This window comes from Malurus melanocephalus, unplaced genomic scaffold, assembly GCF_030028575.1.
Source record: "Malurus melanocephalus ecotype Western Australia unplaced genomic scaffold, MMel_1.1 scaffold_234, whole genome shotgun sequence".
NCBI classification, from domain to species: domain Eukaryota; kingdom Metazoa; phylum Chordata; class Aves; order Passeriformes; family Maluridae; genus Malurus; species Malurus melanocephalus.
Window position 1 is genome coordinate 1,113,603 of NW_026623466.1, and position 24,817 is coordinate 1,138,419.

Consider the following 24,817-nt stretch of genomic DNA (forward strand, 5'->3'; position numbering starts at 1 on the left):
TCCAGTACTTCTCCCGAATAAATGAAAGTTGAAAATACTGTCAGTGTTACAACTTTCTGTTTCAGAAGGCAGAGCAGCTCACATTTCTCTGTGTCTACTGTTTGCATATGTTTCCTTTTGTCTGCACTACGAGTCTACCTTTCTTTGTCTTCAAAATCTGTATTAGATTAGTATAAACACTGCTACCAAAGGCTGGGCACTGAGCACAAAGACAAGCCAGTCATCTTTAAACACATTTCCTGTTTTAGTTCACATATGGTTTTATTGCCATGGCTTATAAATTGTCACCTGTAATGGTGAAATAGGGCTCCATAACCTGAACTTACACTTCAGAGCCTAATCTTCATCTCCAGCTATCCCTTAAGAAATGGTGAGCAAGTAGCCATTTATCTCTGTATTTTTTTTTTCAAGTACTCTGATACAGACTTTATATTAACTCCAGAATGACAATTTGCCTTGAAGGGAAAGAGAAGAAACATGATACAAATTTGTAAATGAACTCTTGGTCCCAATACTGTAAGCTCGTTTCCAAATACCAATAGACTTTATCCTGCCAGCAGGTTTTAAATTCAGAGTTTTGGTAATATATAAAACATTTACCTTTCTCAAAGTCAGCTTTGTGACACTCCATTACTGTAATTTCCATTTCCAGCTTGGCAATACCAATAAATAAAAATGAGAAAATGCTTCGGTCACCCGTCTCTCCCCTCTCTGATGCATCAAAACACAAATACTCCAACGATGATTTAACTTCCTCCAGCAGACCTAATGGCAGTAGTCTATTACCTTCCATCTCCTCCAGCAAAAAACATAAGGGTGAAATCCAGTCACAGCCACATCCCGGAGACTTCAATGTAAGTGTATGCTGTTGTTCACAATATAAAGCCTAGCAGTATATTTTCCACTTCGTATTGCCGTCGTGATAGTTTTGCAGAATGTTATGCAAAAAAAAGTTGTTATAATGAATGWTATTTTGTAAGTTCAGCTTTTCTTCTTTGGAGTTTAGCAAGGCATAGAAAAAATGGAAAGAGGGCAAGCTGTAAAACTGGCAAATAACAAAGGCTACATAAGCAAAAGGTAAAAGCTAATGGCCCAAAACGAATGGCTTTTAGGCTTCCAGAGCATTGCTTGGGCATGATGCAAGCCCCATACATTCATGGTGCATAAGGCCCCTACATGTAAGGGCTTACTCAGCGACTGCCTAACCATGGGTGTGCCTGCAGACAAGTTCTACCTGTCTCAGAACAAACTTCCTCAGGTTCTGCTTTCACCAGTGGGCAGCTCAGCACCATCACAGCTTAGCTCAATCACAGCTCAAACATTCATATCCTTATCAAGAGAGTCTTGTTCATTCTAAATGCGCCCAAAGCACTCTTCCAGATAAGGCTGTACTGCAACACTGTGTTGTGGCCTCTGCCTTCAGAGCACAGAGASAGGAGTAGTGCATGAGTTTATGTATGAGTTCTGTGATTACAGTGCCAGAGTAAAGAGCCTGTTAGCCCTCTTGACTGGGAGAATTTCTATTTCTCTCATCTTTCAAATATCTACCCTCCAGCCTACAGGACACTGACAGCAGATGATCAAGGACAGAATACTGTCACCTCCTCCCCATGACACTGTTCTGCTTTATGTGAAATGCCTATAAGAAGCAATTTGGATAGCATTATCTTGATGCCCATGTCTGCACCATCTAGAGAAACTGTTAAGGAACTCTGCTACCCATTCTCCCTCCTTGCAACAAAACCTATTAACATTTTTTTTATTCTGTATCTGCTTGCTGTGTTTGTTATTTGACATACATACAAAAGGCTCCAAAAGTCCAAGCATTAGTACTTAAATAACTTCTAGGAAAAAAACTACCTGAACTGTAGCAGTGGCCTCTTCAGCAACTTTTGGTRTGGGAATAAGTGGCTCCCCTGTATCTGATAAGTACATATATTTATACTTAAATATATTTCGGTTTTGAGAGAAGAGGAGGAAGTAGTAAATATAATCTTAATTTTGGACACATTTTCAAAAACAAGTTACCATAAATTGTGTTTTTTAAGAATATCTCACAGATGCTTTTGGTAAATTGAAAAATATAATTACATAAAATATTCCAGTAAAAAGACTTTTAACATATTATAGTTATTATTTTATTTTTCATTAATTATTTGTAAAGTTCTAAACATTTTAACTTCTAAAACATAAATTTAGAGGTTTATAACCCATTCAGAATTATAATTATGGTTCTTCACTGAGTATCCTGAAAATTATTTAAATTCTTTCACAGGCAAATGTGCTGGAAATCAAAAGTAAAAGGCGATTGCTTTATGATCCACACCCTTAGCAAATGTATTTCACTGGGATTTTCTGCATAGCCTAGCAATGCACCATTTGGTCAACATTTAACAACCTTTGCAATAAAATTCTTATGTATCTGGTTATTCATCTGAAAACTTTAGCCTGATGAACTGATCTGGATGTGCCATATAGAAGATGAGAATTCATGAACTGGAAATGTTAAACTTAGCTTTGTTTTACCCCATCTTCCCATGTGGGACCTAACTGCCAGGCCCAAGTGGTCCTTCAAATTTCTGTCCAAAACTGCAAGCAAAGCTTGCCTACAAAGCTTGCAAGCTCTTATCCATTTGAGCTTTTTTTTTTCCCATGTCCCTTGTGCTTTTATGCCTATCACCTGACAATGAACAGCATTTTTTTGGCAGTGGTTATCAACCAAAAACAACTTGGCACCCTCTGTTTTGCACCATACCAGTTCACAGTAGCTCACACAGCAGGTCACTGGGAGGATCGAAGGTGCTCAGGAGGCCACATGAAGAACAGGGCTGCAGCTGAGGGAGTGCATGAGACTCTGCCAATAGACATGTGCTTCTACTGCAGCACAGAGAAGTGATCCTTCAAGCTGATCAGAGCACAAAGAAACCTGGACAACAAATTCAGACAATGCAGGCACATCACCAGTGTAGCATGAAATGAGTCAAACACAAGCTGTGCTCTCCTAAGCAAGGTACATTGCTAGATTGGAAGTTCAAGGCAAGAGGTATAACTTAATCTTTTAAATTACTACAGATCTATTCTTTAATAATTTCACTCACTGTGTTTCAGAGTAYTTTGATAATTACTAATAGTCTAGCTCAGTTTCTGCATATATCATATTGAAACTCAAATCCTTTACAGAGTCCTCTGAACGGTATCTCTGAATTTGTGGCCATCAGTGACAGGGCACACATATTCCCTTCTGAAATAGAAAGAAAACTAASTTCTAATTTACAACACAATGTAAAGACGTTCTGGTTTTGTTACTTGGTTTTTATGAAATTAGTAGCCAAATCTTAAATGTCTTATCTACTGTTTGTTGTCTAGAAAGCAATTCACATCAATTCAGAAAATGTTCTTCTCTGCAATAAGCCACAGTTCCAAACAGAGCCTTGGTCACCTCTGTCCACCACACCCAGGGACTGCAGAAGAACAAAGCTTATCTTCGATGACATGTGAGTACATAAGACTTTAAAATAAAGAAAATAATGGCATTTAAAGAGAGAAAATACAAGTTGTCCAACAGGRACTGAGACATTGCTAGAAGTATTATAGTAATGCATACTGTAAATTGAGAAATTAATGAGAAATACTGTATAAACTTCTTAATTTTTCATCATCAATTACATCCCTAACCGCAGAATAGTAGAATTCATAGAATGAATAGTAGAGTCATAGAATGGTTTGAGTTTAAAGGTACCATAGAGATCACTGAGTGTTCATTCCCCTCTGTGGGAAGAGCTGCCACCCTCTAGACCAGGCTGCTGAAAGCCCCATTCAGACCGTCCAGGAACACATATGTGTATGGGACATCCACAACTTCACTGGACRATCTGTTTCCATATTTCACCACCCTCAATAAAAAATTTCTTCCTAATATCTAATCTAAACCTACCCTCTTTCAGTTTTGATTCATTCCCCCTTGTCCTGTCACTGCAAGCTCTTGTCAAAAGTCCCTGATCATCAGGAAGCAGTGAGGACTAATTGTTGCCTAAAGGACAAGGAGCCACGAGTTAGGAGGCAGAATGCAGCTGGCAGGAGTCCACAACACCTAAGCAAGGTGAGCAGGGCAAGCCCGAGGCTGGAGTCATCCCTGCATCCCTGAGCCTTGACAGCTAYCACTGTCATGGCTACTTCTGCTCAGGTAAAGGTAACACAAAGTCAGGRAGAGCAGGAAGTGGGAATTTTTAGCACAAGTATCTGGAGGGATGCCTGGCCCTCCCCACTTCCACTGCATTCTTCTCACATCCCTCTCTCCTCCCCTTAAAATAATTTAAGCTTGCAATTGTCTTTATTTTTGGTAAATAACTGGTTTGTTCCCAAGGTCATTTAGGGCATAGTATTATTTAGRCAAGGTGTAATGATTAAATTGAAGGTTGAAATCCTAGTATCTAGAAAATCCAGATTCTTTTTGACTGGTAATGTTATGGCCTGCAAATACTGATCTTTGTTTCTGGACAGTATAGAGGAGGTTCTGTTCAAGGTAGGATTCTGAAGCTCTAAGCTTTGTGACCTTGACATATTTTTCATATTCCCATAGTTTCAACCAGGACATCTTAAACTCTTTCATATGAAAGGAAACCCTGGCATAACAAACAACCAGGTTTCCTTAAGTACCGCTTCTACAAGAATTGAGAGTTTTAATATTATTATTATTGTTATTATTACTGTTGTTGTTGTGCTTGTTTGCACAACTATCTGGTCTCAAGGTTAACTAGAGAGACAGCAGCCTCTCATAAAGAGAAATCACGTTTCCTACTATAAGGTATAAGTAATTCTTTCAAAAGGATGTAACTGGTTTGTATATCAAGAAAAGAGGACTGGCGAGATTAATTTTTGTGTATATTCATGGCAGTCGTAAGCAGATGTAAACTGAATAAATGTAATCAGTTTTTCTGCCACTTTTGGAGAAAACTCTCCCCTGTGTRTATATCCTTATTTTCCCTCTTTCTCCTTCTCCCTCCATGTTTTTAACTCTCCTGGTACACTTTCTCAACAGTCTCTATTGAGGAAACTTGAAAATGTTTATAAGTACTACCAAACTCTTCCTATCTCTTAAAGTACTTTATCATCTATAATTTACTTGCAATTGTTCAATTTTTCTGCACTTTAAACATGTACATGCTAGGCAGAAAGGTGTCAGAGTGTCTTACGAAAGTCAAAATTGTAGCATGGGCTTGTCTCTTTGGATTAGAGAAAAACATAAAAACAGCTCCAACAGGACTATTGTATCGTCATCTGATTTTCCCTCAAGCTGCTGACAAAAAAAAAGGGGACTGGTTTGTTTTGTTTTCCCCCTAGGAGATTGTCATAGGAGATCTGCTTTGGTCACCATCTCTATCATCTGAGAGGCTTTTATCCCTAGCTTTCTCCATTAGTGATACAAGTGATTTCTCTGGCAAGCATCTCCAATAAAATTGTTTCATCTTTTCAGACAGATACACAATTAAACTGCTCATGTGTAATACCTTCCATGTAGAACATCCCCAAGCAACTTGTAGACCACCAAAAAAACTCTAAAAAGCCAAAAAAKATTTAAACCAGAATCAAATATATCTTAATTTGGCCTTTAAAACCAAAAACAGTTAAATGCCTCTTGTACTAACTAGAGGAGGGAGATTTTCAAGTACTACAGCTGCTGTCCACAACTTGTGCTGGAATATACTACCAGAATACCAGCTACACTAGATGTTCATTCTGAAATTCCTGTGCAGAGAAGTCAGTGAAATGTAGCAGATTAGACTGGCTGCAAATGTTAAATGTCAACAGATTTGACTCACATGTTAGAAGGATCAAATTAAACATGGCAGCCAGCGCCTTTCAAATTTGTATAGCAACACAGCAGAGGATTTGAAGAAATGCAATACGGTAGGTCTAAATTATGTAGTAATCCTAATGGCAGCATTTGTCCTAAACGATGCTTATGAAGTATTTCATCTCATAATCCATGAAGTTCTGAATTACTGTAATCCAGCCATGGCTTTAAAGTCTTAATTTTAATCAGACTCTAAAGTTTTCAAGAGACTAAATCCCTTCTATTTGATTTAAAACAACAACTAATTTTTTTGACCAGTCAGTGTCTTTTTACTTTATTCTCAATTTATTTTCTCCAGATCATTGACAACAGCTGTCACTAGCAATAAATTGGAACACAAGTAGGTCAGTAATAAGTGTATCTTGCTTGGCAGAGTGCTGTATACACACAGACTGGAGTATAACAATAAATATAACTAACAGTCTTCAAAAGACAGGCAAAATTCTACTTCTCCTGGCTTGCCATTGTTTGCTGACTAATCTAGATATGCTTAGAGGTACCCAGCAAGCCACATATGTCAATGGCACCAACACTGTTTCCAGGGATAATTTTTAGTAAGATTTCCTGGATTTTTGGTAATTTCTGACTCCATGAAGAGAACATTTTCAAGGCTACATAATAATGCTTCAAGCCATATTGAGTCTTGCTGTAATTTCACTGAATAACAAATTGCCAATAACTGCATTTAGGAACAAAGTCTGTTGTCCTTGAAGTGATAGGCACAGACRTCTGGTGGGTGCCCAAGGGCATTCCCACACCCTCTTCAAAATACTGTATGTGTGGTATAAAAAAATAGCAGAGTGTACCCAGCTTCCCAGTTTTCCTTATAGCTAAATCAAAACATTCTCGGGATTATTTTCTTGCTTGCATTATGAGTTAACATTTCAAACTTGGGATGTGGTTTTTCTTCACTTACATTTATTTTTTTATTTTTTTTCTTGCCTTATAAGAGCAAGATCATGCACCTTCTGTAGCATTTTTTTTAAAGTGCATATTTTGTTGAATGTCTCTTCCGCCATTATGGATTTAGGTGCAACAGACACCCATCACCTTTACATTGTCCAAGGGACATATCCTGCAGTGAGATAGAATTCCCATGTTTGTTTGTCAAACAGTAAACCATACACCCAGAAAATACTCACCTGCAAAGGTGTAAAACATAGAACTCATGAAAGTAACTTCCTGGCACATCTCTGTCTTTACTTGAACCCCAAGTGACTCATTTTCAGTCTTCTCTTCCTTGTTATTCTTCCTCAGAGTGRAAAGGAAAAGGTGTTCTTGGGTTGTGACACATCCATCTGGAAATTATCTTACTTGAATTGTTCAAAATGCCTCAAGGATTCCTGGAGTATTTAGAGATACTTTTGTAGTGTTGAACATATCCTGAGGAGCACAGTTAAGGAACAGAGTGGCTCCTCTTTCTTCTCATCAGCAATCTAGAAAATAACTAGTCAGGCCAACATCTACTACACTAAGTTCCTTGCAAAKTCATATGCTTACTTTGGACTGCTCTCAGTTTCTTGGCTTTAGGGGTTTTCAGGACTTCATCTGACCAAACCAGCCTTCCTCTTCAGTGCCAGGATTCACTGATATGATCTGTAAAAGGTAGTCTAATGCCTCTATTTCAGGCTTAATTCCCAAATGAGCTTTGCTGTCCCTTGTGGCACTGGGAAATATCTTTACATATATTTGAAGGATGTGCTTCAAGTCCATTTTTAACAATATAATTACCCAGAAGCTTCCCTTTTAGACAAGGTTCACTGCCAATTGCCCTAGGGTGCAAAGGCTGTGATTCCCCAAGGAAGCCTGAGAGCTTTCCTGTTCATTCCTTCAACATATAAAGGATATTTCATCTTTTGCTGATGACAAACCACACTTGCAAATGATCATGACGTCTTTAGTCTAGAGAATCACAGGCAGACCCCTCAAACTTCTTTTTAGCCTGGGGATACCCTGTTCATTTTGAGAACCAACAACAAGTCACGGAGCTGGAGAGAGACTGTGAGTACTTAATGCACATGAGGAATATCTATTCTTGAAATCCCTATCAGATGTCTTCCTGGTCTTTAGTGATTATGATTTCTTTCAAATCCTGTAATTACCCAAGTGTCTTAGCCAGGCTCCACAGGACAGGATCCCTGGATGGAGTCTTTGTTTCAGGATCACCTGCTTCTTTCAGTGTAGATACCCCATTCACTGACTCAGGTTTCACCTGTGCTGTCACCCACCAGTTTCACCCACACCTTGTCTTCTCCCTCATCAAAGCTAGAAACATCAGAGATTGCTGCCAGATAGACCCTCTTCCAGAAAGGTCTTTCTGCCTTTGGTTTTCAGGTGCTTCTTGAGTATTCAAAGTGTCATTCCACAGCATTTTAAAACAAAATAGATCTGGGCTGTGGTCCCACCCTGTCTCCATAGGTCTTATTATAAAGGCTTTCACTCTATCTTTGACTGAAGTAAGCTTTATTCAGAACATCTATTTAACATACATAAAAAGAGACAAAATTGTAATTTATGTGCAGGGACAGTGTTTTCTCCCTGTGTTCTTAAAACAGGAACTCAAGTTCCTATTGTGAATACTTCTTTCATTCCTCTCTCTTGTACACTTTGCCCTTGTGTGTTTTAGTCTAGATATTGATTTCACATGGATATCTTTAAATCATGAATCTGGGTCATACACAGGGATTTGTAGTAGATTTTGACTCTTTCTCATGGTCTTTTGTATTTCACTACACTGACATGGTTAGTCAGGGGGATTTTGCAGTTTGCCAAAATAGAAGTCCCCACTTATTTTATCCTTCTGCATTTCATTTAAGTTAGATGCCAGGCTTTAATTTTGCTTGCTATTTTTTGCAACAGTAACTCCCTTTCTAGGTATCTGTACTGTTCATCTATTCATCTTATCTAAGCTATTKACCATGTTATACTAAACCCAACAAGATAGTACTTGTGTAGTTGTGATTGGGTAAATTTTTCTCACATTTGCCCAACTCCAATCAGATCCTTTGTTCCTGTCTTTCTGAAATGCCTCTAGTACTATTATTTAAATGGCTCACTATTAATCTCCTGGCCTCCTCCACCTGCATGCTCCTCTGCTGAACTTCCAGGCYTGCTGGATCTGCCAACGTGAGCATGAGACTCCCATAGAGCTGAGTACCCACTTTGTGCAGTGCCACAGGTTCTCCCCCAGCCTGTGTGCCACAATGTGTGCCCTGCCTCAGACACAGCMGTGCCGTATCCCATAAAACAGCACCTATTTTAAGTCATGGAATAGGCAGGAGGCTATGCTGCTTCAGAGGAGAACACTATTTTGTATAGTAACACCCGCTCAGYGCTATCATTCACCCCAAAGATGAACATCCTTACCTATGACCCAGCATGTCAAACAAGCTCCTGACACATCCTGCCACAAGAGAGCAAATGGGCTGTGTATACCTGCCTTTCATGTCACATTGTTTTCCTGCTCTTACAGGATTTTCTTCTCTTCCCGGACTGAAAGTTCAGGGCACGCTGGCACAGTTTCTAAACTGGTCAAGGGTTTATCCTGGCTAGCTAGTTTCTTCTCAGTTGCCCATAGCTCTGATCATATTTTAAAGCTGCTCATTTTGCTATTCTACTCCTTTCCAACRCATTCATTTTTTTAGGTTTAGATTACTGAAGTTGTGAAACTGGTCCTATATTTAGAATTATGATTTAAGCTGCTTTTACTATGTGCAATTGTTGTACACTGAAAAAGCACTAGCTTGTTTTTTACAACGCTACAGTAGTATTATCTCTGAAGGGTATTAAAATATGCACTTGGCTACATTTATGATGTTTAATTGAACTTTTATTAAGTTTTTTTAATGTATCCTCATAAAGCACCATACAACAGTAAGAAATAATGTACAAGTGGTAGATTATGTAAATGAAGCAGAAAATGCTATAGTTTAGTATTTCGTTCATATAGAATATAAAAATTAGATGAAAAATGCGGTTTTGAATGCAGTATAATTAAAATTGTATATTGGAGTCTAAACTACACCATACTCTGTAAATACCAGTAGTTGCTCTGAGTTCCAAGGASATTATTTTGCAGTAGATGCTGATAAATTACTGTACAAAGTAAGGCTTTTATTGATTCACTTTGTTTGATTCTCTTCCCTTTTTTTACTGCATGAGTTTACATTTTTGCAATTATCTGCTAAACTGGAGTAAATTAAATTCAGAAGAGGCAGCAGAAGACAAAGGTGGCAGAGATGCACTGTAATGAGCTAAATAGGATGAGAGAAACATACAGACGCAGGCATTCACCTGGGTAGTGGTAACATCACGCTTAGGAGCTCAACAGCCTGGAAATTCTGAAAGGCTGCTTCTGGCAGAGGAATAATTACAATGCCCACAGCCATCTCACCTCACGCTGGGATCCCGTGCAACATAACAAGCAATGGAAATGCTGTCCTTCCCGCTGTTTTTCGACAAGCTCCCAGGGAAAGTGGTGCCAAGGCGAGTGAGAGAAATTCTGGACAGTAGTGGATTGTTTGATAAATTTTATCCTGGATTCAGCCACAGCCATGCTACTGAGGCTGCCCTTGTCAAAGTCATAAATGGTTTGAATGCCACTGCTGAAAAGGAAGCCTGGCCTTGTTTGTACTATCAGATCTAGCCGTGGGGGGGTTGTTCTGTAAAAGGCTGGATTCTGTTGCAGTGCCTAGGTGACTGCCTAGTGTTGACTGAGAATGCGTTGAAATGGTTCCAGCAGTACTTGATTGCTTTCCCCAATCAACATAGTAGGGTAAATTCTCCTCGAGAGCAGCCAGTTTCACATAATGACACTTGATCCCAGGGAGAATTCACCAGCGGCCTGACTTAGTTGGCGCTGATGCTTTACACTCTTTCTCTTGCCATTCAGAGAGATATATGAGATGCATTACAGCAGTGTATTAGAACTCCTTTTTGGCTTTGTTGAAGAGGACTATATTTCTAAAAGCACCAACAATCAGATATTCAGAAACAGAAGATTTTCTTGTGCAGTTAATAGAGATAAAACACTTGTTCCTACCTGTCAGTTTGAAGTCAGACTTCTTTTTATTTTTTTTTTTTTTTTAAACGAGAGATGTGAATTCTGTTTGTAAATCTGGAGTGAAAGTGCTCATGCCAATAGATTCATACAGCTGTAACTAATTTACTAGGAAAATCTGACCCAATTGTCTGAAAATCAGAAGTCACTGAGTAAGTTTCCTTGCTACTTCAGTTTACAATCATGACCGGTAAACATAAGAAAGAGTTACCCACAGGCACCCCAGCTGAACCAGTAGCCTAGCATCATTTTAATCCTGTAAACACTTTTTTTTTTCTCTTGGTTCTCAAGCTGTGGCAAAGGTGTTGCAGAGGGACTGCAAAGCTGAGACCGAAGACCTGAAAAGGGTTTTAGCCACAGATTTTTCTGRATGTCATCAGTGGGAAAACACATTTGCTTCTCCTCAAAATGCCTCTCACCAATAACATAGAATATCTGAAATTAGCATCCAGTGGGATTACCTGTAAAGTCTCCAGTCTGGGATTATCACCAATGTAACTAAATAGGCCAAGCTACAGAGCCGGTTTGCATGGACCTTCATGTTTGTAGTACAGATGGGTTCTTGGTCACTATAACTTCAGAGTGTGTAAAGTCAAAATATGACTAACAAACTTCAAAGATACAAAATGTGCAGTATGCAAAAGAGCTATGCAGAATAATTAATTTATGCATCACTTTTCTCATGTGACTTCATGTGTCTGTGAGCTGAGGCAACCTCTTCTCTTCAAGGAGCCCATAAAAGAGGCAGTTTTTTCTTATTTTTTTACTTCATGACATAGTAATTTAAACCAGTGTACTGAATTTAAAAAGACAGATTATATTCATGTGCAGTGGGAACCTAAAGAAAACTGAATTTGAAACCTTTAATTCTAATTAAAAACAAAACAAACCAGAAAATAATTAAATCTAAGCATCCTTTTTTTTACTAAAATTACACAAAAACATATATTGAATGTATTGGACATTTCAGCTTCCCATTTTCACCTAACATGCACATTAGTTATCTGAATAAAAAGGTCATTAACATGTAGCGATAAATTGAACAGTAGTATTTCATAGGTGGCATAAAGACATYAGAATTTGACTTGGCATGTTTATTAACACTACTGAACAAGTTCTGTTTAAGAAGCTAATAAAAATGATGCCCTATCCATTTTTTCCCAATGCATCTTAATTTCTGTTAGACATGCCCTGATTTTTAAATCAATCTTGTATTTTTTCTATGTAAATACCTAAACATTCATRTGGAGAATATATTTATGCTTTGCTTTAAAATGGCATTTTAATAGCTTTTTTTTTTTAATATTAGATTTTGCAAGCAGCTTAGTACAAGCCAATGACTTCAGTTTCTGTGTTATGTTTAACTATCCCATAGCAGGGCCCTCAATGCAAGTCTTCTTGGTTCAGGAATGTTCATGTCTCATGTTAATACCTTCATTGCTAATAATAACTCAGGATAATAAATCCTGCTGCAAGTTAAAAACCATTTTACAATTAACTTATAAATAAGTCAACCATAATTACATTGTGTTATCTCACTTTGTTTTTACAGCCTCTTAACATGCTTCAGACAAGGAAATTAGACATATAGTGCTGGGTGATATATAGGAGGCAATGTTGAAGAGGATGTATTTTAACAACCTGAGTTTGACAGGTTCATGTAAAAGTTCATCACTTTCATCAATTCAGAGGAATGAGACTTGGTTTGTTGGTTTGTTCTATTTGGCTTTGCTTTTTGGTACTTCACAGTAAACTATCTTTTGTAGGTGATTGCACAAGATGAAGAAAGACAGAACTTAACATTTTTTTAAGAATTCTTTCAGTGTTTCTGAAAACATAGTTATTTTTCTGTGCAAAGCTATCACTGTTTCAATGTGTAATATTTTGTAATTGACCAAGGCCAGTTTTAGATGTTCTTCTTATTAAGAACGTCTTCTGGGGCATAGGAAGTATTTGTATTGGCAGTAGGTTATGAGATACTGGGACACAAACCTGTCTAGTCCCCGTTCTGACCTAACAGGTAGAGTATTCTGGGGTGAAATTTCACTCTGTGGGACAATAATATTTCAAAGAAAGTTGGATGTTTTTATATCAACAAGTTTTTTAAGACAGAAATCATTCTAAATTAGCCAGACTTTGAATTTCATTTCTATCTAATTATATTTCTCCTTTCTTCTCTTCAAAATATGGTTGACTAACCTTCTCTGATGTGATTAAATGTCCTCAAAACCATGTGCATGTTAGTAGAAAGAAACAGACTAGGTGAATACACTGTTCAAATAGCCTTATGTTCTTAAGGAAGGTGTATGGCTGTCCTCTTCTGTCACGAGGCTCCCCATTCTCCCACTTACCTCAGTTATGGATCTGAACATGTTCTTACTGCTATCAGCACAAATGTTTTACTCATCCATCCCGCTTCACTTTTTAGATCTGCATCTTCTCTGACTGACACAAAACATTTTGTTAAACACATGTGTGAGAAATCCTAATTTCAAGAAAAAAAGTTAGGAGCATAAATCTTTTGGGCTGGGATAGTGTTTTGTTCCTAATAGCTCCTGTGGTGGATCAGGATCCATGAGGAAATCTGGTAATACAGGCATGTTTTAGTGATTGCTGAGCAGTACTCATGCAGCCTCAAGGCCTTTTTTGCCTCTCACCCCACAGCTCCAGCAGGGAGGCTGGCAGTGCACATGGAGTTGGGAGGGAACAYAGCTGGGACAGCTGACTCCTGCTGACCACACCATGTGGTGTCATGCTCAGCATATAAAGCTGGGAGAAGAAAGAAGAAGGGTTGAATATTTGGAGTGATGCCATTTGTCTGCCCAAGTTACTGTTAATTATTTTGAAGCCTTGCTTTCTATGAGATGGCTGAACACCTGCCTGTCCACTGGAAGCAGTGGATGAATTCCTTATTCTGCTTTGCTTTATCTATTAGTCTGTCTTTATCTCAATGTGCAAGTTTTCTTACTTTTCCATGCTTTTACTCTTCTGATTCTCTCCCCCATCCCATGTGAGGGAAATGAGTGAATGATTGTGTGGAGCTGAGCTGCCTATTGGAGCTAACATATAACAGATTGCTGAGTGGCTATAATAATATATCATTTACAACACCAAGCTCTTAAAAGCATGAATGGTAAAAACATCAGAACTCATACTCCAATTACTCAGGAATATCTCATTTTCTTGAGATGAGAACAAAGGGATGACATTCTAACCAATACTAAGAAAACTATTTTGCAAGTTAAAACYTTACTCTCTGAGAGAGACAAGGATATAGTAGCCACAGTATAAGCTGAGAAGAAGCAGGACATATTTCAGCTATGAGACTGGAAGAATCTGCAGGGTCAGGAAATGTGAGGACTTTTAAGAGAGGCAATGACTGAAGATGCAAGATTATGGTCTGAAATGACATGGTTAAAAGGTGTTCCCCACAGTGGGTGAGAAAGGTGCTGTAGGGAGAGCTTGTGGGAGGAGATGAAGAAATTTGTTTCAGCCATGAGGAGCTCACTGACATGGTGATAAGGAGACATCAGTTTGTTTTCAGTTTGAATGAGATGGATAAATCTAGTTACAAATGGATTTGTGAATTTCAGGACAGGGACAGAAGCTGAATTTGTGCCCTGCAGTCAGTAGGTCAGGTAGGTTAAGGAAGGGATGGAGTCTCCCTGATCTGTTTGAGGAGAAATTAGTGGAGAAACTGGCATGAGGAATGCCAGTGGAATTGCAGCAGGTGGCCCAGCAGTGAGTCAGAGATGAACTCCAGGCAGCAAAGTAAACAGCACTCAGCATGCTTATAGATAAGAGGGAGAAGAGCAAGATGTGGCAGCGGAGGCAAGCAGGTTCAATGTGTGTTTTCAAAGTGGAGAGATTAAACACACACTTGTTTTGAGAGGAGGGAGAAGCCAAGGCAAATAACACTGTACAGAGAGGAACAGAAAAAGAGGTAAGCATGCACCAGGGAGAGGAGAAGACAAAATACCTTTTGCKGCTTAACGCTTGTATCCATTTTGCAGATCAGAACCACACTAATTTGGGAAGCAGTTTATATAATCCATAAAAATGCATTTTATTAGCCTTTTTTTACTTTGAATCACTGACTTCTAAAGAATGGGAACAGCCATAAATGCTATTGTCTCCACAGGCAGCAATTTGAAAATAGAAGATGCATGGTTACACGATAAGTGTATTTTCTTCATAAAAAATGTTTGCAAATCAGGTTTAAAATAAGGGAAAAATAACCTTAAAATATTCTGCACTCCAGAAAATAATAAAATGTCTTCTTATTTTCCCCTGGTAGACCACGCAATGCAGATTACTTTATGCAGGAAGCTAAAAGGAAGAAGCATAAAGCAGATGCAATGGTGAGAACATTTTCTTTCCAGTTACTTTGCTCCAAATAATTTTTGTAATGCAGTTTCTTCATCAGTGCTATATTGCTGGGGAAATTATAAAATCTATTATAAGGATGGCTAGGCTTGTTAAATTAAGAAATGTTTATATAATCAAATGTTCATAGCCCAATAAACTATGACTTAACAAATAATGACTTACTGAGATAAAGGCCTGGATAAATAAAACTTTCCATTTATTGCTTTGCTTTAATTAGTAACTATAGTAATGGGGGCTGCATAAAGGATCCACATACCTATCTTCTCAGTTTAACTAGCTGGCTAGGTCCTATAATTGCATCTCCAAATTTGGTCTGATGGCTGAGGTATTTGTACTTTTTTTTGAAGGGCTTTGGCTTTTCAATCAGTATTTTGTATTATTATTATTTGTAATACTGYCAATCCTGGTTTCATGGCAGAAGTTTCCCAGCATAATCAGAAGCACATGAGGAATGTGTGTGACACCAGAGGAACACTTAGCACACAAAGTACCAATGCAACAAACAGATTCTTGACCCTGGCTTTGACCTGTCTAAAAATGTAGCCAGTAAGAAAAAAGGGGGATCCAAGTTGCACTGAAGAGATGCTTGTCTTCCCAAACAAATGGGTGCAACACAGTATGCGGTGCTGCAGCAGAACTCTGTTTAGCTGTCCCTCAGTTTTCTCCAAGGCTATGTTTGTCCAGCATGATGGATAAGCCAGCACAATCCTAAGACCATGAGGTCTCTGGGATGGCAGTATGTGGAGTGGGACAGCATCAGCATGGCTGCCTAGCAGGTGGGAGTAGCTGCCTTCCTGCCTTACTCTGTCAGACAGACACTTCGCTGTCATACCACCGGGAAAGAAGAAAGGTGGCTCAGAGCCTCTGTTTCTTCACCTCTCTTTTCTCAGCTGTGCAGAATGTAAAAAGACCAAGGAAGCAGAAGGTACTTAATTTAAGACACTAACACCGAGTTTTACATTCTACCTGGGTTTATTAGCACAAATTTCTGTGGTTTATTCAATTTCATATTACTCTAAAGTGARTCTTAAAATCAGAAAATATTGTGGAGAGGTACAAGTGGTGCATTTTAGTGTGTTGCTTTAAACAGAATGGAAAGGATCACTTAATATGCAAAGGAAAATCTTAGCCTGGAGAGAAATGTTTTTATGGTAGACTCCCAAAAAGAGGAGTTGCAAGTATTATTTTCTGCTTTCTGCCACAAGTTTGCTGCATGAAAGTCACTTAGACATGGTTTAAATAGGCTTCTATCAGTATCAGGTGGTTGAAATATCCTCCACATTCAGCTTCCCTACACAGTGGACCAGCACCTTACTTACACCTTGCGAACAGCTCTTTGCAGGTGCTTCCCCTCCCTCCCTGGCTGTGTAGGCATCCTGGGGAAAATGCCATATTGCCAAAGTTCCTCCAGGCACTTTGAATTACCTTGCTGGGCTCAACACCTCCACTTTGGCACTGCACTACCTGACACAGGCACTTAGAATGAGCAGCTTGAAAATTACTCTAAGTCTCTCTRCTCCTCAGTCCCCCATCTGTGAAATTGGGATAATAGCACTTCCACCTGCACTGGAGCATCAGGGGGAGAAATATAATAAAAAGTTTGTGAAGTTCTCTGATATGATCTCAGTGGGAGTCATATAAGAACCTAAAATAGATTGAAGCTAGTGTGCCATTCCAAAGTTACTATTTAAAATCTTTATCCCTTGGAAAAGAATAAGGTCCATTAACCTTTCACTGTGTGCATCAGATTTCAACCAAATGCATCCAGTCCATTAATGGGCTTTATGTACCGCAGGAGTTCTGACTGAAGGAGAGAGAAGTCAGGACAGAGAGGTATTAGTATGATTCATCTCTCTCTTTACATGAAAAATGAAATTCTGAGGACAGATAAGTGGCATGTAAGTGTACACATATGAACATTATATGCGTATTTGTATATGCACTGTTACTGAGGATATGTGTGTATATCCATATAAGTGCACAAATACATAGAGACAAAGAAGTACCAAAAATAGGAGAAGAAATGGGACAAAGAAGGAAGATGGCAGAAGATGCTGAGGGAGCAGCACAGTCCCTGAAAGAGTAGGAGGATATAAAAGTAAATTCCTGATGAGAACAATGCTGAAAATGGTAGGGGTAAAAAGACAGGAGAACAGAGATAAGAGTTAGTAGTCGAGTATTTAATTCTCTTCTCCTAGTTCATGATATCCGTTACCTTTCTTCATTGAGTGATAAAAAACTGCATTTGAAAAGATGCATGAAACCATTTTTAATGAAAGCTGGAACAAAAGTCAGTATGAGTTTATGGGATTTCCAGCACTGGAAGAGCTTTGACAAACAYTGTTGGGAATCTCCTAGGCAGAGCCAATCCTTCTTTGGACGTAAGAGTGTGGAACAAATAATCTTAGAGCCTTTTTCAACTCTACTTTCTATATCTTATGATTTTCACTGATGCACAGGGTTTGATGGGTTTTAGGTTTCTCACAGGAAAAATTGTGAATCTGAAGATATATCAACTTGTGTCAAGTTTACAATATATGTTGAGAAAATCCCATCAAATGTAACCACATCTTGATGATTACAGTATATCACTATATCTCTGTGTCCTTATTTTTTCTTTCTAGGTGGAAAAGTTTGGAAAGGCACTGAATTATGCAGAAGCAGCACTATCGTTTATTGAGTGTGGGAATGCAATGGAACARGGCCCAATGGAATCTAAATCCCCTTATACCATGTATTCAGAAACAGTTGAACTCATCAGGTAGGAAAAGGAGGAAATTATCTCAGGAGTTAYTCTGCAAACATGCTTATCTGCATTATCACATAGTTTTGTCCATGCAGTAAAAGCGAAGAAGTTGAACTCCTTACACRTGCCTGGTTAGTCATATGTAATATATATGTACTATCTGTGATTTCTTTGGAAATTAAATCAAGAAACTGTGAAGAATACAAAAACATGTTCAAAAAAACCTGAAGATTTTATGGTTACTTGAGTYGCAAATTACTTCAAGAGAGTCGTGATGTAAGTCCTGAGTTACTGAATGGAGAAAACCAGTAATCCATAACAAAACATTCTCATGCAATGCTAACTTGAAAAATGTTGCAACATGTTTAAGATTGCTGATTAAAGGTTACCTGAAACAAGATGTGAACAGTGATAGAAAAATGGACACTCCAAGTCCATTTGATGTGTGTGCTCCTAATGTGGCTGGTGGAGTCAGCAGCACAGCTCACCCTGAAGCTCACCCCTACCTTTAGTCATCTTCATGGCTTTTCAAACAGGGCAGTCTAGAATTCAGTGCTATCCACAGTCCCTCTGAAGAAAATATGTCTCTTAAGTCCTTTTCTTCATTATATTTGGTACAAAATTAACATTACTGGAGGTGTCATTGGTAGAGAAAGCAARGGTCAAAATCACTGCAGCAGCTGAGGGAGTGACCCCAGACAGACTGTTGAGAAATCTGCACTGACTGTGACCATGCTATCATTCCTGAGGACAGTCAACTATGCAGTCCTTGTTGCCATTAAGTTCACAGGAAGTAACACATTTTCAGTTTTAATCATATTCATAATGAATGAGAGCTTCATTTTAGAAGCTTTTGCTTCTAAAACAAAAGCATTCTTTTGGATTTAGTGTTGATACGAAAATKTTCTCACATTTTAACAATTCCACTGGCATATTATTCCACTTAGGGCTGTCTTCTCATGCATTTCAGTGGATTGAGGCCAGCTTTCTAACTGCAAGGTTATTTAACAAAATCAAATACTTCTTTTTCTGTAAGAGAATAGTACATTCCATCTCTGCAATTTTTTCCCTTTTTTTTCCCATTTCTATAATTCCTCCCTACATTTTTTTTTTCCCCAAAAGGCAGAAAGCTCTTTCTTTGTCTGCCCTGTCTTTTCTCATAGTAGTAAATATATGGYTCTAACTCTGGAAATGAATTTTGCTTGCAGATCCATAGCTTTCAATAATGTGTATAACTGTGGCTGTGTTGTAGTGTGAATTGCTGTTGATCTCACTTGCTGSAACTCAGAAAAATAAGCAGTTTGCTAGGTATGCCTGTAGAAACAAAATGTGCATACTGAATCTTTGCACAGATACCAGAATTAAAGTTTGAAAGCAAAGATAAGAAAAAATCACAAGCAGGTAATTATGGGGGGAACAGGTATTTTTCTGGAAGTGAGCCCAGAAGCGCTGTGTGTTGTTCCAACCTTGTCTGTTGTTCAGATATTCTGCTGGAAGCTGAGAGTTCCAGAAACCAATTTGTGATTGCATAGCACATACACTTTTGAAACAGCAGTGCTGCCTCTGTGAATCTTTAATATTTATAGAATTTGAATGTAATGTCATGTGAGCAAAAATAGCTCTGAGCCACATGTTCCCCCTCTGCCATGCTGTGCTCGGAGGAGCAAATCTGGGTAGACACACTCAGAACTGGCAGGGTGAGGTCAGCACCAGCTTCAGGCAGGCTGTCTGCCTTCAAACGCTCCAAAACCCTTTCTGCATGAACTCTGTGTAACTGGGTCTCTGCAGCAGCAGAGGTTATTTTGGTAGGAAGTGTCACCTCGCCAGCTTAGGCTTCCCTCTGGACTGATGGATGATCAAGGGAGTTCACAGCTGTTTCAAGAGTGCAGGGATGCACTGCTAATGACAAAATAGCTCTGWAACACAACCAGGAAAACACATGTATGTCTGGTAACTAGAACAAATATGTATAAAGGGGCAGATCAGACGACATTGGCCAGTGTAGCTCTGTGATCAGTAATATAAAGTTGTCTCAGTTAACTCACGTTGGCTTCTTTCTTCTTGCTTAAGGTATGCAGTGAGACTAAAAACCCACTCAGGCCCCAACGCCACRCCAGAAGAAAAACAGCTGGCAGCATTATGGTTAGTAGATCAAGCTTTCCTCAAAAGGCTTCTTTTCTGCAGTGAACCAGTTCTTGAAAATCAGATTGTGGATGCAGCCAGATAGAATTATGTTCTCTATTGAAATTAAGAGAATACTTTCTGCTCTGGGAAGGTCCAGCCCTTGTATCACTGTAACAAGTCTGAACTCCGTCTCTGTAAATAAGCAATTYATACTTATTTATTGACTGTGACAGGCTAGCTATGGTATGTCAGTGTAATTAATTTTTAAATGCCTGATGGTTTGTTGTTTTTATGAGTGATGTACTTTTGTACCAACGGCTTGGTAAGTTCTTTTTTGGCTGACATTTTAAGCTCAATAATCGTAAATTATATTTATATTATATGAAGGGCAATATGGTGATGGGGATAATTAAGCCTTTTGGATTATMTACTAAATTGAGATTTCTAGATATATATGTAAGCACCTTAGATTCTATAGGGTGGTTGCTGATTGCCAGTAAAATACTAGAATSTTATTAAAATCAAATTTTAATTCAATRTCTAYGTAGTTAATACATAAAATACCTATTACATGGTTACTGAGTCTCAGTAAGTGGACATTTACAATCAGCAAGTGTGTTTTTAACATCTATTAACCATCTGTTTAAAATCCAAATTAAATGCATCTTTAGCCTCCATAAATAAGGAGCCCTAATTAATCATTTGTATAAAAAGGAACAAAATATTCAGAGATGCAATTTTTTTTTTTTAATGCCCTTTCTCTGTCACTGATTTTCTGTGCCATCGGGAGGCTCACAGAATGTATTAACGGCAATTGCTTTAAAAATGCTTAGATGGGAAAATGACTACAGAACGGTTTAAAAAGAACATATAAAGCCATATTACAAAGGCTCGCTGAGAACTGCCGGAGCGCTTCGGTGCGTGCGGAACCACATCCAAATTCAGGGAGCCGCTGCATCTGTTCCAGCAGGAGAAAGGTCAGCGCGAGAGAAAGCAGACGGAGCCTTCTCTGGGCGATGAATGGCAATCTTAACTCACCGTCTGCCAGCCAGCAGATGAGCTGACACCATTTGCATATGTGCTGTACCTGTGAAGGTGACAGAGGGAGAGTGATGGTGGTGGCTGCGCGGCCGCCRCATCCCGCGGCTGCTCCCGGCACCCGGCGGGCAGGCTGCCAGCTCCCGGCGCCGCTTCTCCTGGGGAGACACTGTCCTCCAGCGGCCACGGGCGGCATTTCACCGCCGGCTTTCCGGACAGCAGGCGGGCGGGATCAGCAGCCCTGGCTGCAATGGTTTCTTTTCTGAGACAATTTGCTAATGCGAAGCGTTCGCTGAGGTGTGGGCAGCTCTTGAGCGGGGGGAAATGGGAAACACTCTGCASTTCCAAACTCAAGGCACATTCTGGTGCTCCAGATTGGCTCCAAGGATAAATAGTGCTTTTAAAAACAAGGCTTCTGCTGCCAAAGGAAAAGCAAAACACACAGGGTTTTTGCTTCAAAAGTGGTGGTACCATGGGGCACTTTCACATTTGCCTCACTTTTCACACTTTTTCAATCAAAAAGCTTGCTGGGAAGAGGTGGTGGTGGTTCTCAATTTGGAAAATAGACTGGTACACCTAAAGCCACTAGCAAAGAAAAGAGTGTATATGTCTTGAATACTGACTATCAGCTATTGTGGTACATAATTATGGTCAATAGCTATTACTCTCATTTAATTATGTAGCTTTAAAGGTGTGTGGCACTCAGCAGAGTAATGTGGAGCACAGGGACAGACAGTTCCTGTCCACTGCTGGTTTTCTCTGGGGACCAGATCAGGCCTGGGAATAACCCCCASGCTCCAACACAGTCTCTGTTTTGGTTTCCTACAGAGGAGCTTGGCCACTGAAATCAGTGCCAGGTCCAAGGTTTTTCTGTATTCCAGCCATCTCCAGCTGCTGGAAGAGACCACTGGGTGTATACAAAAATACATTCACTATAACCCAAGTTCAGTATACAGGGTCCAGGCTATTACAATAAAGTCCCAGGATAACATATCTCAAAAGGCTTTCTATACATTTACAAGAAAAAATAGAAAACTAYGTGTATGTTGGGTTCAGGATGTTTCTTTTCATGAGAGAAACTTTTGGTCAAGTGTGCAGACTTCAAGTCAGATCAAGGTCTCGGAGCCCAGACTCTTCTGAGTATAGTTTGTTTAGTATCTCGCTGGTAGCATTTGTCAGCATGACCTGCCCTGGCAAAGTGAGAAGTATTGCCAACAAATGGTGATAAAAACTGTAAGCAAGGTGCTGTCAGCCTTCCACTCTATGTTAGTTTGAGAATTTAAGATAATTCAGTGAGATTTCTATTCAGGACTCACCCATTACTTTCTCCCTTATATTGCAGCTACCGCTGCCTGGCCCTTCTGTACTGGAGGATGTTCCGACTCAAGAGAGACCACGCAGTCAAGTATTCAAAAGCGCTTATTGAGTATTTYAAGGTACATTATTTATGGCATGGTTTTAGATTAATGTGTCTTTCCAGGAGATACAGCATCCTGCTAGAACAGTAGCTGTGCTGGCATTAGTTTTTCCCCTGTGAAGTCAGTGGAGTTTTACTGTAGAATCCCATGGCAACACCTGAGCTCTAGTTATCTTCACAAGGGTACCTCTTTGAAAAATACACACTGTGTCCCTTCACAAAGGATGATACATTTGTTGTACTATCAAACAGGTATTTTCAGATTATTCTTGGTTGATTGTCTAGTGCTATCCAGCTCTGTTGTGAATAGGTTTTGCAGATTTTGCTCTAAGAATCCCCATCGGGATTACACTTCCCACTGGATTTCCCATGAGTTGAAGACTTTGATCTCAATCAATCTTTAGGTACAGGACTTCCACTGAGCAGCATCAGCAGGTTGGRCAGTRCAGTGGGACATCTTCTTACCCAGGRCACTGTCAAACAGCCCACACTGAGCAGGAGTTGTACAGAAGCATCAGAGGGCAGACAGACGAACTGCCACATTCTTGACATGGCACTGTTGGCTTCCCCTTCCTGCTTTGTTTCACCTGTTACTGCTTCCATTTTCCACTCTCTGACAAATCAAAGCATTGCTTATTTTGAAAAAGACCGAAAGTCTCTCAAAGTATTTTAATATATGTTCTTTGACAGGCAGCTAGCTTTCTAGCTTTCTCTAGAAAGTATCTCGAGCACAAAATCTTTCAGGTGAAGCTCACCTAGYAGTCAATCCATYCAGCATTTGAYGGAAAAACAYRAAAATTAGCYTTTATCTTCCTAATTAARAAAAAAWAAWWAAAAAAGAGAATGTACAAGTGTTTYAAGRCAAACTGCTTTGTGGGACCTGAACAGCCATTTGTCTTTGAACACAGGGTTGGGGTTTTTTTTGCAGATGGAAGAACCCTGGAATGAAAAACATCCATCCTTTGACATTTTGTGAATAAAAAAATTCAAATACAAGCACGAATGCTCATAACCAGATTCTGAACACATGAAGACATGGAAGGGAATTGACAGATCCATTATTGTCAAATGGAAATTGAAGTCAATGTAATTCCTTCAAAAATTTAGCAATATATAATTCAACACATTGTGTTTCTCTAACAACTACTTGATTTCAGGGGTAAGAAATATATGCCTATAGTAGTACTTTCTTTTTCTTGGCCAGTTCAGAGAATAGCTGTATTAAGAAAAGGATGGTCAGACTCTCAACCATGTGAAATGTCTCCTGCTAACAGACAGAGACTGTTTCACAGCAAACATAAAATGGACTTGSACTGTACTGTAGCCAAGAAGAGTTTGGGTTTTTTTCAGAGCTCCTGCTGATACACTGATAGCATAGCTTCACATTAGAAAGTATTCTCACCTTTGAAAGCAAAAATGGRAAAAAAAATCCATTTGCTATAATTTTCAGTGGAAAACAAGCCAATTCTCCACTCCTTTCATATTTGGTATCGAAAAGCTTTCAAAACTAAGTGACATTAAATGCTGACTGCATTAAGAACTTCCACATATATTATCAGTCAGGGAAAGATTTTAAACCTTGTCACACATCTGCAGGGAAAATTAGACACACTTCTATTTTAGAAAAGAAAAAAAATTTATTTAAATCTCCTTTAAGGGTTTTATTTCCATTGAAAAAAATTTATGCAGCAGAGAATTAAAACGAAGGCAGAGATATTTGGGGCCAGGCATATATGAGAGCATAAAGAAATCAGGAGAATGGGTTGCAGTAAGGAAAGTGGGATAAGAGATGGTCCCTTATAACATTACACTCTTTAGAATCCTTATCCCATCCTTACTGGTGCAGAACTGAGAGGAAGCTGAAGCAATATTCCTAAAACATGAGATAAAAAGGTGTGTGGGAAGCTGTGTGAAGTAAGGCAGAGGCTGGTTACATTTACGTGGAAGTATCCTTAACTCAAATTTTCAAATTTTCCTGCTTTCAACTCTGTAAATAAATAATAGATAGRTACTCAGTTTCCATTACACTTGAAAAATGAGAACAAGTAGTTCTGAGAGAGATCAGAAAAGAAAGGGGGRRAAAAAAGCATCTATTCTGTAGGAGGATCAAACACTGGATTCCTAGGTTGGTTCTATTTAGGATGGTAATTGAGAACTTTTCCTTTTTGCCTTTTTTGCCTTAGCTTTTCC

The 24,817-nt window shown here is 39.0% G+C and overlaps 1 protein-coding gene across 1 annotated transcript in view; it reads left to right on the forward strand.

The window, feature by feature from the left end:
* AFF3 (ALF transcription elongation factor 3) overlaps positions 1–24,817 on the forward strand; it is a 307,610-nt gene that overhangs the window by 277,677 nt on the left and 5,116 nt on the right. The window contains exons 13-18 of the mRNA XM_057374860.1: positions 653–854; positions 3,367–3,494; positions 15,211–15,274; positions 17,927–18,063; positions 20,119–20,190; positions 22,553–22,646. Of these exons, the coding sequence (XP_057230843.1) occupies positions 653–854; positions 3,367–3,494; positions 15,211–15,274; positions 17,927–18,063; positions 20,119–20,190; positions 22,553–22,646 (697 nt within the window). The remainder of the gene's footprint in view (positions 1–652; positions 855–3,366; positions 3,495–15,210; positions 15,275–17,926; positions 18,064–20,118; positions 20,191–22,552; positions 22,647–24,817) is intronic.